Raw genomic sequence first — 14,589 nt, forward strand, 5'->3', positions numbered from 1 at the left:
ACAATAGATTCCGTATGCAAACATAAACCCATTGTCAGATAATCCTGATCATAGTTATTTGATCAAAAATACAAGCAAAAAGAGCTCAAACCCGCAGACCATTTGTTTTCTATGTTTTAATGTTTGTAAATATAAACATAGTATTTACAAATCATACAATTATGAGATAAAACAGGCATTACCTTCGCAACTGTGGGTAAAAGAAAACACGCAATCATCCAACACAGACATTACACTAATAAATACCATCCACTAGCAGTTAGTGTCCCCTGGGAGTTTGATGTGGAAAACAACCAAAATGGATTCCTTTGTATTCAATCATTATGTGAATAGGTCTTGCGTCATAACATTAACATCAATAATGTGGACCCAAGGAGGCAAAGGTTTCTTATCCAAGTCCGTTGGTCCTGGATAAGAAAGCCCCACAGCGGAGATCGTGCACGGTCAGTGTGATCCAGCTCAGTCACTGATACTGGGGGTTTCCACGCTGCAAGAACGAAACGCTGTAAGCATCTCCCAGCACGAGCTCCTCTCTCTTTACGGCCGCCTGAAACCGATGTCGTCAGTCCATGTACGAGGCGTCCATGCTCTCGCCGTCTGGGTGCAGCAGTCTCCCGGCCAGGCGCTCAATGTCATCAAGGCTGAGTTGTCGAAGTGACCGCTCGTAGTCCTTCAAGAAATGGAAGATGTGGACAGAAGTGGCATGTTAAATTAATGGTCTCCATTTAATTCTTTAATACATTGTATGTGCGTGGAGGTTTTGCTTATATTTTACAATGAAGCAAAAAAGTATTTCTATAAGCACTTTTTGCCATAAAACTTAAAATGTGACAAACTACAACTGACTATGTCGGCAGTTACAAGCGGTAGCGTGAAACAATTGATTCAGAAAGGGCAAAAAGTTTAGATGCCAAATAAGAGTCGGCAGAGAATAGATCTCTCTCATCTCTGATAACGATACCTGGCACCAAACACGCTGCATTCAAACACCTTGATGAGCTGCTCGTGGACTTTTGCTGCATCTGCAGGGCTGAAGTGTCTGGCGAGGACAGTGGAGACGACGTGCCACACGCCGCCCTGTGTGCTGCTGCTGCCACTGCTGCTGCTGCTGCTGGCGGCCATGACCGACGCCCCCGTACGCTCCCCAACCGGACGTATGACCAAATTCAATTTGGCTTCTGGCCCAATGGAGTAATCACTTAGTCTGTGTTCATCTGAGAAATAATTAGAGTACAACAGCTCAAATGTAAATAATGATTGACATAGAAAATGTCTGTGGATAAAGATTACATTTATATTTGGGCGAACCTACCTGCGAGTGCTTTGCCTTTATAAAGCAACCGCTGCTGGTTTGCAGGTATGTTGAGGCATTCTGACACCAGATCCTTCACCGCAGAGACCTTTTCATCTTCAGTCACCTGGAGGATGCACAGCATTAGGATAAACACTTACATGATCAATGTGTCACAGCCAGTCAAGTTGCCAGTTCGGTTAACCTACATTCAAACGACAAATATCAAAATAAACCCGACACCACGGGGCCTCATTTGCATTCAATTTACATGAGAAATGAAAGTGGAATTCACACCACACCCTCCAACAGATTGTGCCGGTGAAAACAGAACCTGTGACATCTTTCTTGATTGGAAATAAAGTATTAAAATGAGCGGGGCCGCTCTAGATGACTTTCCACCGGCTCAGTGTGGGAAGTTTAGCCACACAGTGATCATATACATGTCCACTAACAGTCTGTGCTGAGGTAAGAGCTTGTGGCCTTCTGTACCTACCTAATAAGAGCTTATAAACTCCACAGTAAACTTCTCAAACTATATGCGGAATACTACTGTCCACCCACACTGGACTTGAGTTAGTCCAGTTTTACGTTACCAATCTAATGACCCACGTATGATCAAAATCGGAAATAAGCTCCTTTAACTAGAGGGACAGTCCAAACTTTAACGCTCCCTTTCTTCAGAAGTTGAGGAGTTATTTCCCAGATGTCCTGTAAAGGGATTTGACAAATCCAAATGATCTTTGAGACAAATTATACGACCACAAGGTCATGCTACGAACAAACACTTTCTAAGTTCGTCTTGGAAGGTACTTTAAAGATCAGAATGAATGCTTTAAAACAAAAACTTTGAGGTACTCGCCTGGGATGTTGACTTGTAGCAGGCAGAGCTCTGATCTCATGCTGAGGTGTACATATGCAAAGTATGTGACCTGGACTCGAACGCATGTTTCAACTAAAGATTACGACAGCATTTCATCGCACGACTGGACTCACAAAGGCACCGGCGTCGTTTTGATTAAACTACTAATTACAGCTGAACACATCGCATTTACTCCTGCGTTACTCCTGAAAGTGACGATGTACAATGGTAAAGGCTCACGCTGCCCCCCCTCACACCACGCAGTAGAGTATGACTGAGTAATTCGTCAGACTCGGGCTTTCAATGTGGTTTTGTTTCCCATCACGGGCCAAAGCCTACGTCGTCGCGTAACTAAGCCGTAGATACTCTTTGTATTTGGGGTCAACTGGTCTCCCGACGCCGAGACTAGCGAGGGGAAGGAAGCTAGGATGCTAACAGTTAGCATGGAGCTAGCTCGGCACTCCTTACCTGGACGCTGCATTCTTTTCCTTGAAGCGGTTTCACGGTAAGAATCATCTTGATTAACAGCCCACACGGACAGCTACACTAAATATACAGCGTTAGGTTCACCAAGTACTAAGTATCGATACTTAAACTATCTCGTAGCAGCCACAAGGCTTCTTCCCTTGTCAGCGGTCCATCTTCTTCTACAGCCGCTACAAGCAGACACAAGCGAGCCGACTGCCACCTACAGGCCGGCGAGTGTCAAACACCTACGACTGCTGCATTCAATTGGCGTTTAAAATGTTCAGAATATTCAGGACATTATTGCCATGAATTTTGGTGTTCATATCTTCTGAATTATTCTGCATTATTCAGCTGAAAAACACATCACTGTCATCTAGGTCAGTGTTTTTCAACCGGTGTGCCGAGAGATCTTCAGGTGTGCCGTGGGAAATTATCCAACTTCACTTAATTAGTCTGCAAGCCGATCCGGCCCGCGAGACAGACCGGAAGATCGCAAATCGCTAACTCAGCGTCGTGTCAAATGCTTTTTTCAATAAAAAAGTGCAATGCTGCCTGTGTGCATTTTGTGACCAAGTTCTCTGGCTTCTCACAGCCAAACTCCTTTTCAGAGAGAAGTTTGTGTGAGAACCAGTTGCTCTACATGTGACTCACCTGTGTGCTTAATTGGGTGCACCTGTGAGGGAAATACCCAAAACTGTAGCTCGAGAATGTCTTCTTTTGCACCAAGTTACACATTATTCACTTCGCTATAGGTTTCATGCAGCCTTAAAGGCCCAGATAGTCAGCTTTTAAACATAGATTATATAATACATCAATTGTTTAGGACTCATCTCAGTTGAATCATTCCTAGATCTGTTGACCATCTCATGTATCGTGAAATCTGCACAGCCTTTGTAAGGCGTCAGAAAGTTTGTAGAACTGTGTAGTAAGAAACATCAGCTCCCACCAAGATTTGAACTCGGTTCTTCCATCGAGTTGGATGGAAGTGCTGCTGCCATATTACACCACAGGAGTTTGTGAGGTTGCTACAGTGCCCTGCGCCGTAGACATGGCCGGCTGTGAGGAAATACCCTTACCTTCAGACTGCTGGGCGAAGTAATGCTGGAATCAAATTGGAGAAAGAGAGGCCCGTTGGATTTTCGGGAGGCACATGTTCCATCGTTACCATTAGAAACTAAGCAATTTCCTTAAAATTTGGGAAATTAGTCCAGCGGAAAATTAGTCCAGACGAGGTCAAGCAAAATAGCAAGTTTCATTTCAACATATGCAGACATGAACCCAAAGCGCCATTGTATCGTTGCAGTGATGAGCATGCACAGCGGCAGCCACTCCAGCACTCAGATCACACACGAACACAAAGCAAACAAGTTTGAAAGAAGAAGGATCAGATGACGAGTGCACACAGGCCCTGGCGTTTGGAAAACAGTATTGAAAGTAACAAACAGATTGAACATACACAGCAGAGAGTCAGCGTGTGTAAGTGTGCGACATCCAGCAACAAACAGCTTAAGTTCAGGAAACAACCGCCAAACAAACCCATTAGCAGCGTTCAGTTCCTACCTGCTGTTGTCCCGATGTGGGGAAACAAACGCGCAGAATTCCAGGTGAACTTTATCAATCCGGGTTAAACCATTTATAATTATGAAGAGGTTTTGTTTCTTTCAAAGGGGAGGCTCGTATCGACAAACTATGACATTCACATGACATGATGTTCACTTCCGGCCTGCGGTAAGAGATAGTATCCTATGGCCGCCGGTACAAATCCCAGAGTTCTCTCTATACTCACTGAGTCTCTACTGACCAGGTTCTTGCTGACTAGGTTATTCTAAAAAAGACATTTAATATCAAAATGTTCAATGTAATTAATTTGATCTCCGTTTACCTTTCCAGCTTGAGATGTTTTGTGTTTTCCAAAGGAACATTGTCGAACTGTCGAGAGGTTTTCATGGGAAATCAAAGGACACATTACATTTTCAGGAATTATTCCCAAAACCAAATATCAAGTAAAACTCAGCTGTAGCTGCTTACAAAGTCCTTGTATTTCTTTGCATTGCAGGAAGGAACCTTATTCTGAACTATAAGGGACTCAATATGAGCGTTGTTTTGTTGTTGTCAGATAACAACACGTCCCAGTTAGAGAGTGAGTCACTGTTTAGGCGCCAGTGCACCTGATCTCCGTGCGTTATCATCAGGTGCACATGTGATAAGCTCTGAACCTCTGATCCACACACGCAGAAATCCTTTGACTTATTATGAAAACAGAATATATAATTGTTAATTTGCTGATTCTAAGCCCAATTGCCTGACTTGACACCCGCCGTCCTCCCTCTGAACGAGCTCGAAGGACCACCTGACCCAATTAACCCGTGTTTCTGCGGACGCTCCCCGGTGTCGCGTCATGTGACGGTTCTGTCTGTGGAGCATCCTTCAGCCGAGCGGCTACAGACGAGATCCGAGCTGAGGACAAACACACACACACATCGGAGGCGGAGGTAGGAGCTTGTGTGCGTGACGTGCGTGGTGTGAAACACAGTCTGCATGTGTGAACGTAAACCGGACACGTGTGTGTGAGAATATGAACTCATTCATGTTTTTACCGCCCCGAAGCGTTTAGCCTACGTGGGTGTGTATGGGAAGAGCGCACGCGACTTAAAACGAACTTACTAAATTCAGTCAATGTGTGCGTTTGTGTGTGTGACTCAACTGTGTGTTCAAGAGGAGCTTAATGTACTCTGAGGTGTTTTTTAATCATCTATTTCAATGCATCAGCGACACTTGTTGTGCCTTGTTTGTGTTTAGTTTGGTCATGGATTTTTATTGTATGCGTTTTGCAGGAGAGATGAATGAATGAATGATCATCATCATCATCATCATCATCATCATTATCATCATCATTATTGTTGTCACCATTGGTATATGTATAATGGTATTTTAAAAATGTATTCCTTACAGTACAATCTCAATGTAATTTTGCAGGATATGCAGTTATGAACGCTCGTATTTGATTACTGTTTATGTGCAGCTATGAGACGGGCGGACAGACAGACAGACAGACAGACAGATAGATAGATAGATAGATAGATAGATAGATAAAAACTAATTAGAAGATTGGATTGGCTAGGTCATGGGGACACTTCGAGACCTTCAGTTTGCCCTCCAGCTGAAGATTGAGGAGCTTCGTCAGAGAGACACGCTAATAGATGAGTTGGAGCTGGAGTTGGATACTAAAGATGAGCTCATTCGGAGACTGCAGGAAGAGCTGGACCGCTACAGGGCCACCGTGTCACTGCCAGGACCCTCCGCAGTCCCTGCCGGTATGCAGAACTTCCTGTTTTTGATCAGTCACATCTCACGGCGTCAGTTAAGAGTCTGACGTGCCACATGTCGTCCTTCAGTGAACCAGAGAGCCAAAAGGAAGACGATCATTTCTGAAGCCATCACTCTGGATCCCTCGACTCTCACCACTGTCTCCCATAGAAGCTTTGACAAAAGCCAAGAGTAAGAACAGAACACACAGTTTCCATCAAGTCAGAAAACGTGTTGAGGGCTGATTGTTGATTCCGCAAGACTCAGACACAACAAACATTTCTAATAATCCCCAAACACACTGCAGCTCTCTGTGCTACTTCCATACTTCCTCCTGCTGTGTCAGTCACCATCCTGTGTTCATGCCTGCAGGTCTCAGAGACTGATTCAGGCGGCGTTCTTAAAGAATGACTTGTTGAAGAACCTTGATGAAGGAGACACCCGAGCTGTCACTGCCTCCATGTATTCCTCCACCCTAGATGAAGGATGTTGTGTCATTCAGGAGGGAGCGACTGGGGACAAGGCCTATGTTTTGGAGGGTAAAACACTTTTTCTTGAACTTGCTGAGAGCACGCTTGAGGGTATTTATCATTTCCCTGGCAAGTTGAAATCATTAGCATTATCATATTGCATATAAAAACCCTTTTACTCCCACTTCAGGTTTTGATTTGCAACGTTGCTGCTCTTACACGCACTGGTATGAAACAATAACAAGAGGCCGCGGTTCAGTTTGTTTGGCCTCTCATTTATAAGGGTTTAATGGTTAATTTATTGCGTCGATGCATCAGGGCTAAATTATGCTGATTCAGTGCGTCCATCTCATATCATAAATCTCACACTCAGACAGACAACCTTGGTCTTAATCCTCTGGAGTCCAAAGCCATTTTTGTAATTTTACATTTCATTGAGTTTTGCTTTCATTTGTTGCTTAAAGTGCTGCGATACAAGGAGTTAGTCAGCAACAAGCAAAATGTCTGCATCTAGAGAAAAGCAAAAATAACAGCACCAGACCTTAAAACCAGTAATAAAGACAGAAGTTGAAACAATTATTTGCAAAATTAACCACTATTACATGTGGAAGACATTTCTCAAATCAAATGTAATTGTCGTTATTATAATGTAGTGATTTGCCTTCATCAATCTGGTTTTAAGATACCTGGATTCATTCTGAAGTAAAGTTGTTTTGTAAGGCCCAAACACAGACTGAATTAGAAGCAGTAAGTGGCTGTCAGATGCTGTATTGTTTGAAAGCAAGTGTGTGTTCCTCACAGAGGGCAGGTTGGATGTGATCAAGGACGGACAGAAGCTGCTCACCATCGAACCAGAACACGTATTTGGAGAAGAGTCGCTCCTGTACGACTGCGTCTCCTCTCACTCCGTCTCAGGTATCAACAGATTACTGGATTCATCATTTGTACGCTACCACAGTTGTGTGTCTCTGTCACAGTGAAATGCTTATCTACTTTGATTCTGTGGGGGTAAAAATAATTCCCATTTCAGAGAATATCACCAGATCATTGGCGGCGGTTTTTCCGCTGAAGACATCAGTTGAGTTTGAAATCAAAGGGTGTTCTGAGCTCTCAGGCACCGTCTCAACTTAAACACTCCTCTCAGGAACACAAATGCAAAACATTCCCTCCTTTTAGAGCAAAGCCCATCTGCCTTACAGCCACGTCTCCCCTCTCAGCTGTTCTTCACACCTCTTTAGTATGGCAGATGGGTTTCCCTCACATTTCCAAGCAGCGTTTCAGAGCCACTTTACATTCAAGAAAACGTTATTGCCATTAGACTGCAAGCTGCCAGATACATTTGGAGAGTGAGATTCTTGTGATAGTCCTTTGATAATAGAAAGTGTGCTACGGCCCCCCTCTGGTGCCTGGTCTCTGAGTCCTGTGGGGAAACCTCCTCAGCAATCACTACGTGCAGACTGACCTGGTTTCACAGATAAATAGGTTGTGGAAACGGTCAGGATTGGTTTAGCCTGAAAAATGGCTTTATGTTGCTTTGCCTTTAATTCCTTTCTCTTTCTTTACAAAGCGCGTGTTTACCAGCAGCAAATCAGCCTCTTTGAATTGAGTTCTCTCCGCCGCCTGCCGTCTGACAAAAACGTTCAATTTTACCTCGGCAGCCTGATGTCTTTGTTCCATGTCCATTTTTGTCAGCCTCTCTCTCTGATCTGTTCAGGGCCGCTGTGTTTGTCTCTTTCCAGACCTGAAATTACTTTTTTCCTCCCCCAATGTAGCCATCTGCCAGCATTGCTTCGGCGTTTTCTCTTCTTGTCTGTCTCGCCGCGATAAAGGTGTGGGTGAAGTTCAGGGGTGTCTCGGGAGGTACAGCAGAATATCTCAACAGTGTCAACTCTCATCCTCTTGTGGAAAGGATGTCTTTGCTTATTAACAGGATCCCACACGGCTTTCAAATGCCAATAATAAGCATTGGTGGGGTAGATCTCATGGTGAGGTGCCACATCAGGACTGCACTCAACTGCAGGTTACTGAATTTAATTAGATTAACGCCAGGATTCCTACATCTGTTTGCAGGAAACCAATCAGTATAGGTCATTATTAATTTACAGCAGTCTCTCTCAAGCTCTATTATGAAGACTTGGGGTAATAATGGATATGGAAATTAGATTAGATATGACTCGGAGTGAAAATTAGTTTTTATATTCCACATGGATGGTCCAGTGTTGGTCGTCTTATTACAAGGATCCTGACGACGGTGATTCAGGTTCTCTCCCTGGTTCTGATTGGTCCAAATGTTCCCTCGCTGCAGCGCTGGTGAGAGGCCAGTGGGCCGAGCTCCATCTATGTTTTGGTTTATTCACTGCTTCCTTTGCTGGAGGTCCAACACACTCATATCTGTCAAATAATCAGTCTCTTCATCTCCACCTCCTACTGTGATGAGAAGATGAGGGCATCATCTCCCTCCCATCTTTATATTGCTTTTGTCGCTGCAGTCACCCAGTACATTCACATGCATACACACCAGCAGGTTGTGTAATGACAGGATGGCATGTAAATGTACTGATGTCACCTCCTCTCACTGCTGTCTCCATTGCAGTGCTCCATTTCTTTGGGACGATACTGCACTCAGGGTTCTAGAATGTTCATTCAGTGGCTTACTCCTGACCCGGTCTAATCCAGGGTCCAGGAATGCGAGTTTCAACTGTCAGTCAATCCAGGCTGCTGCTGTGTGTCTATATGTCATTAGAGTCATTTCTGTACTCGCTCCAGTGTCATTAACTCAGCGTGTGTTTTGCTCTGCAGCGTTGATGGACAGCAGGCTTTGGGTAATTGACCGCAGGAGTTATCAGAGCATTCTCATGCAGAATGCTCTCAGCAGCCTGTCTCATACCAGGACGCTGCTAAGCAGGTGACTACCACACCAACACTTCTCATTCGACAAGGGACAGAGTGGGGAACTGCTCTGTATTCTAACACCAACACCACAACAACACAAGTGTCTGTCTATGCATCACTGCATTTAGGTTTAGGGCTCTTTTCTATTTTTGTATAAATGGTTTATTGTCACTTGTTGGGATAACTTCATTTTTTGTTCATTTTTTGGTCTTCTAGTTTTGGGATCACATTAATGAAATTATAGATTCGCAAATTAATTATTAAATTATTATTAAAATTAATTATGATGGAAGTGGATTAAAAACAATTTGAAACTGAAATGCTTGAAGGGAAAGTGGGGCTTCTTCCTCTAGAAGTCAAATCCTTAATTAAAAAAGATAATAAACTATTTATGAATTAAACACCATTTATCCCTTAATGATTTGCCTCAAAGAACTTCTGATGGGATGGATTTGAAGTTTTCATTTTGCAAGCCACCAGGGGGAGCTCCAAGTGCCACCAGAGGCACTCATACCACAGTTTGAGAATCTATTACTTTTGTGTGTACATTACGTTTCTTTGTGTAGGCACCTATGCATTTTTGAACCATTTAAGCATATTTATGTGGTATTAAAAATGAATGTTGTGCGGGCATTGTGGGAAGGTGAGAGTCTATAATATGAGAGCATGTGTCTTTGGTTTGAAACGTGATTGACGATCTGACATGAAACCTGAAGTCAAATGCTTATAACGCTGACATCCTGGATGGTCATTTATAGACGACGGCTTTGTTCCTGTGTGTCTGCAGCGTTCCCTTCCTACAGTCATTACCAGAGGATATCATCATGAGGATGTGTGATCTGATGGAGGAGGTACGTATTAAATATTAACATCAGAAGCAGGACATTCTAGACTGCATGCATTCCCTTTAAATTCTCAACCATTCTGTCTTTGTGATTCACTAAATTGGTGCTCTGAATTGATGTCGGATAAAATCAATCCTCAGTCCTTCAGTCAGCAGTACAACATGTACCTTCCCTGGCTCAATCCTTTCATCGTTTTTTCCATTTCTTGCCCCATTATTTTGTATTTCTGTGTCTCCACAGACACATTACTCTGAAGGTGACTACGTCATTCGACAAGGGGCCACCGGAGACACTTTTTACATCATTAGCAAAGGCCAGGTACACATTTATATATGTGCTGCACAGATGAAATGAGGCTCTTGGAGAGAAAAAAACCTTTTTGAAACTTGAGGACCAAATGTCACTGCAGCTTTTCAAACAGCTTGATTGTGTTGGCCGCTTTTCTGCATTACCTCTGCTTCTGCTTTGCCAGGTGAAAGTGACAGAAAAGAAGGCAGGCCACGCCGAGCACTTAGCCCTCTCTAAGCTCTCAGAGAGGCAGTGGTTTGGAGAGAAAGCTCTGTGGGGGTGAGAAGAAAATCATGTTCATTCAGAGGAAATCAGTACAGTAACTAGAGAGTATTATGAAACTTAGTATTCCTTCATTCCTTGTCAGCGAAGCCTATGAAATTCAAATGAAGACACGCATTCTTCAATTGTCTTACAGTTTATTAAGGGAAATCTCTGTGATATGTAATGGTTCCAAAATCATTTTATATTTCCCTAGTATTGTGTAAGTGGTGATTGATAAGTTATGAGCCCAACTTACAAGGTGCTGTATGTGAGGATGCTGGCATGAAGGAATCGCAGATGCAGGACTGAGGTTCTGCAGGCAGGGAGGGAGGGAGGGAGGGTGTGTGTGTGTGTGTGTGTGTGTGTGTGTGTGTGTGTGTCTGTGTGTGTGTGTGTGTGTGTGTGTGTGTGTGTGTGTGTGTGTGTGTGTGTGTGTGTGTGTGCGTGTGTGAGCCAGTCTCACATCTTATCAATCAGTCCTTGTATTGTGTGCTGTGAGTCAGCTCTCTCTCCACCCTGTGTGTATAGGGAAGAGGCTCGGCCTACGAACATGATCGCCGCCGGTGAAGTGACGTGCTTGGTGATTGACAGAGAGTAAGTGAAGGTCGTGCACACAAAATGAGTTGGGGAATATTTATCAGAGATATCAGAGAACCTTTCTGTCTTCCAGCACCTTCAGAGACGTCGTCAGTGGTTTGGGATGTGATGGCAGCCACGACGTGCAGCAAAGAGACGAATCCAAAGAGAAGTGAGAGCAGTGCTGTGTTATTATTTGATGTGTATGGCGACAGAAAACAGTCTCAGCTCTCCTGCTCTCCCTGTGTGCAGGCCAAGCGGGGATCCTTCGCTCCTCTCTGCTGCAACGTTAAGTGATTTTCAGGTGATTTGCACCCTGGGAGTTGGGGAGTTTGGTCACGTAGACCTGGTAGGCACCGGCCTCACACGCATCGACAGATTCACGGCCCTCTCAAGGTTCCATGTTTCTGTAATTGTAATCTATTGATTTTCACGCCTGTCAGGTGCAGCTGAGGAATGACGTCAAGTATCTTTTTGCCATGAGGGTCCTTAAGAAGCAGCTGATTCTCAATAGTGGCCAACGCGAGCAGATCCTGAGAGAGAAACAGATCCTAATGGAGGCTCAGTGTCCGTTCATTGTCAGGTTTAATCTTACTTTAATTAACAATGAAAGATTATTCTATGTGAGACTACAAATGTCAGCCAGTTAAGAACAAACGAGGCCTGTGAAATGCTGTTTATGCCGTTTTTGAGGACGAACATGAAGGACTCCACCAAAAATCAATCATGGCAATTAAATGATTCTGATCGTTAATAAATGAATAATCATTCGCTCTTGAGGACATTTGCATGTGGAACATATCAGCCAATAGATTTGACTGTTTTTAATCCTTTTTTTTTTAATTTGTTTTCCAAGCTTATGTGTTTCAATTCAATTTCAATTTCGTGTACAGGATAGAAATTCTAAATGATAAAAGAACTTCAAATGTTTAACTTGTTACTCCATCTCACTGATTTCAGGCTCCACAGAGTCTTTAGAGATGCAAAGTGTGTATACATGCTGACTGAAGCTTGTCTTGGTGGGGATTTTTGCGATCTGCTCAAGGAGAGGTAAAATAAATATGCTGTTTGAACATATATTGGATGTAAATGTAAGATTTGTGTTTGTTGCTTTTGATACATTAACTTATTTAACTTATTATTTCAGGGGATGCTGTGATGAATTCAGCACCAGGTTCTACACCGCCTGCATTGTTGAGGCCTTGAACTTCCTTCACTTCCGCGGCGTCGCTTATAGAGACATCAAGCCAGAAAATGTTCTTCTGAATGAGTGTGGTTATGCCAAACTGGTACTTCAAACTAATCCCACACTCCATACCAGCTTATAATGGAAATGTATCGATCGGGGTTGGGGCATTTACTGACCTTTGTCTTTTACAGAATGGCTCCAGATGTGCAAAGAAGATTGAGGTGGGCAAGAAAACCTGGACGTTCTGTGGCACCCCAGGCTACATGGCCCCTGAAATCATCTTAAGCAAAGGTCACGGTGCTACAGCAGATCTCTGGTCGCTGGGAATGTTTGTGTTTGAACTTCTGAGTGGGGAGTAAGTTTTACTATTTTGTTCACCCATTTTGTTGATTTTCTTTCCATCTAAATGGAGATGTGATGTCCACCTTTACCTCCCCAGCCTCCCGTTCAGTGGGCCCGATCACATGACGATTCTCTCTGCAACCATCGGTGGCATCGATCAGATCAGCTTCCCCAAAACCATCAGCAAAAAATCCTCCAGTCTTATAAAGAAACTGTGCAGGTTTTGTAAATGTGACTCACGCTAAGTCATCATGCCAGATTTCACGAGAATTATCCAGTTATTTTTAAATGCTGAGTGCTTCAAACTAGGTCTATGGTTATTAGCTATTATATGCGCCCACTGTTATTTAATTTATTCTCTCTATCTCTCTCTCACACACACACACCTCCCACACATACACACAAAATGAACAAATGAAGAAATGATGCAGGTGTATTGGACAGGATGACCTTTGCTGGAGTCTTTTCAGCACAGCCCGCTGAATGATAAAATGAATTGATTCCCTGGTAGCTTATTTGTGAGGTTTTTCTTGCTTTTCCATCACCAAGGAGCAATCCCTCAGAGAGGCTGGGCAGTGGGAGAAACGGGGCCAAGGACATACAGAAGCACAAGTAAGACGACAGATTTATTATGCTGGAGAGAAACCACAGGCCTGCATGTGTGCGGGCTTAATAAGAGTCAATGCTCTGTTTCTACTCAGATGGTTTGAAGGATTCGACTGGGATGGACTTTGTAAGGGCACGTTAATCCCGCCGCTCATTCCTAAAGTAAGACGCGGGTTCAGTGTTGATGATTGTGACGATCACTTATTCTTGGTTGCCTGATCATTCTGATATTGTTTTGTTTGTTTCTGTGACACTGTCTTTTCAGTTCGAGCATCCTCCAGACAGCAGCACATGTCATCACTATGACGACAACACCGATGACTCACTGGAGCAACCTACCAATTGGGACAGTGATTTCTGAAAAAACAACACAGACAAGGGATGATTGATAAGTTGTAAGCCTATGGTATAAGGAAGGAAGGACTGTAGTTTTTATTATTATAACTTGTTATTCTAATTTTGTGGAAGTATGTGTGTGCACCTGTGTGTATCAGCTGCATTCATTTGGAGAACAGTGTGTAGCTTTTTGAAAACACTTTTTGTAGAATTTGCTGAAATTCTCCTTACAGCCGGAAAGTTATCTAATAAGCGTTCTTTGTAAAGTATCATGTCTCTGTAGAGCCTCATACTGATGGAATCTGACTTTTGGAAAAAGAGTTTGTGTCCAAAAAATACATTTGCCACAAGGGGAATCACTACCTCATCCGTCAATCGTGTCTCATATTCTCAGGAGTCATGAAGGCAGGACAGCAGGGAGGATGGGGGACAAGGAGTGTTTTTCTGAGATTCCATCGACTGTACAATCTAACAGACTGTTGCTTTAAGGGATTTCAAATTGTAATTACAGGTCATAAGATCCACAGGTGCATAAGGATGAGTTTTACATGATGAATTACCTGTATGTACCTCCCCGTTGCTACCTATGACTGTGGCTTTAAACTAGTTTAGGCCTCTTATTTCTACATTTTTATCAGAGATTATTAAAAAATGATGTAATAGTAATGAATATCTGTGAATTTGCCGATTTCGCAGCAGTTTACGTATAAATTGTGAATAAATAAATATTTGAGTTGTGGTTTTATGACTTATGATCTCAAAATGAACTATATTTGACAGATTCAACTAAATAAATAAAGCAAATTGGAAGAATATTCATTTGAGGAAAAGAGAGAGAAGAATCTAAAAATGAA

General features: G+C 43.1%; 2 protein-coding genes across 3 annotated transcripts; one reads left to right on the forward strand and one right to left on the reverse strand.

Moving 5' to 3' along the window:
• Positions 1-101: 101 nt before the first annotated feature.
• ubl4a (ubiquitin like 4A) lies at positions 102-2,815 on the reverse strand. Of its 2 annotated transcripts, none has more exons than XM_076151192.1 (4): positions 2,622-2,815; positions 1,313-1,418; positions 991-1,214; positions 102-670 (listed from the first exon to the last, which is right to left on the reverse strand). In XM_076151192.1, the coding sequence occupies exons 1-4, from the start codon at positions 2,667-2,669 to the stop codon at positions 563-565; spliced, it is 486 nt and encodes a 161-aa protein (XP_076007307.1). In that variant the 5' UTR covers positions 2,670-2,815; the 3' UTR covers positions 102-562. The 2 variants fall into 2 exon arrangements, with proteins under 2 accessions (XP_076007307.1, XP_076007306.1); XM_076151191.1 differs by having other exon boundaries at positions 962-1,214.
• Positions 2,816-5,745: 2,930 nt separating this feature from the next.
• prkg1l (protein kinase cGMP-dependent 1, like) lies at positions 5,746-14,369 on the forward strand. The gene is given in 19 exon segments (XM_076150945.1): positions 5,746-5,935; positions 5,990-6,119; positions 6,300-6,466; positions 7,199-7,312; positions 9,197-9,302; positions 10,077-10,140; positions 10,375-10,452; positions 10,607-10,701; positions 11,215-11,280; positions 11,357-11,434; positions 11,515-11,611; positions 11,706-11,845; positions 12,223-12,312; positions 12,410-12,551; positions 12,643-12,806; positions 12,891-13,013; positions 13,343-13,405; positions 13,495-13,561; positions 13,665-14,369. Coding segments are annotated over 19 exon segments (2,070 nt in total). The 3' UTR covers positions 13,761-14,369.
• The last annotated feature ends 220 nt before the right edge of the window (positions 14,370-14,589 follow it).

Source organism: Genypterus blacodes, unplaced genomic scaffold (genome assembly GCF_046128005.1).
Source record: "Genypterus blacodes isolate CSIRO-AG114 ecotype Tasmania unplaced genomic scaffold, CSIRO-AGI_Gbla_v1 ptg000053l_1, whole genome shotgun sequence".
Taxonomy (NCBI): domain Eukaryota; kingdom Metazoa; phylum Chordata; class Actinopteri; order Ophidiiformes; family Ophidiidae; genus Genypterus; species Genypterus blacodes.

Coding starts and splice junctions, on each gene's coding strand:
- ubl4a (XM_076151191.1), bottom strand. CDS start 2,669: ATGATTCTTACCGTGAAACCGCTTCAAGGAAAAGAATGCAGCGTCCAG. Junction 1,215..1,312: donor TAAAGGCAAAGCACTCGCAG/GTAGGTTCGCCC, acceptor ATTATTTCTCAG/ATGAACACAGACTAAGTGAT. Junction 671..961: donor TGCAGCGTGTTTGGTGCCAG/GTATCGTTATCA, acceptor CATTTCTTGAAG/GACTACGAGCGGTCACTTCG.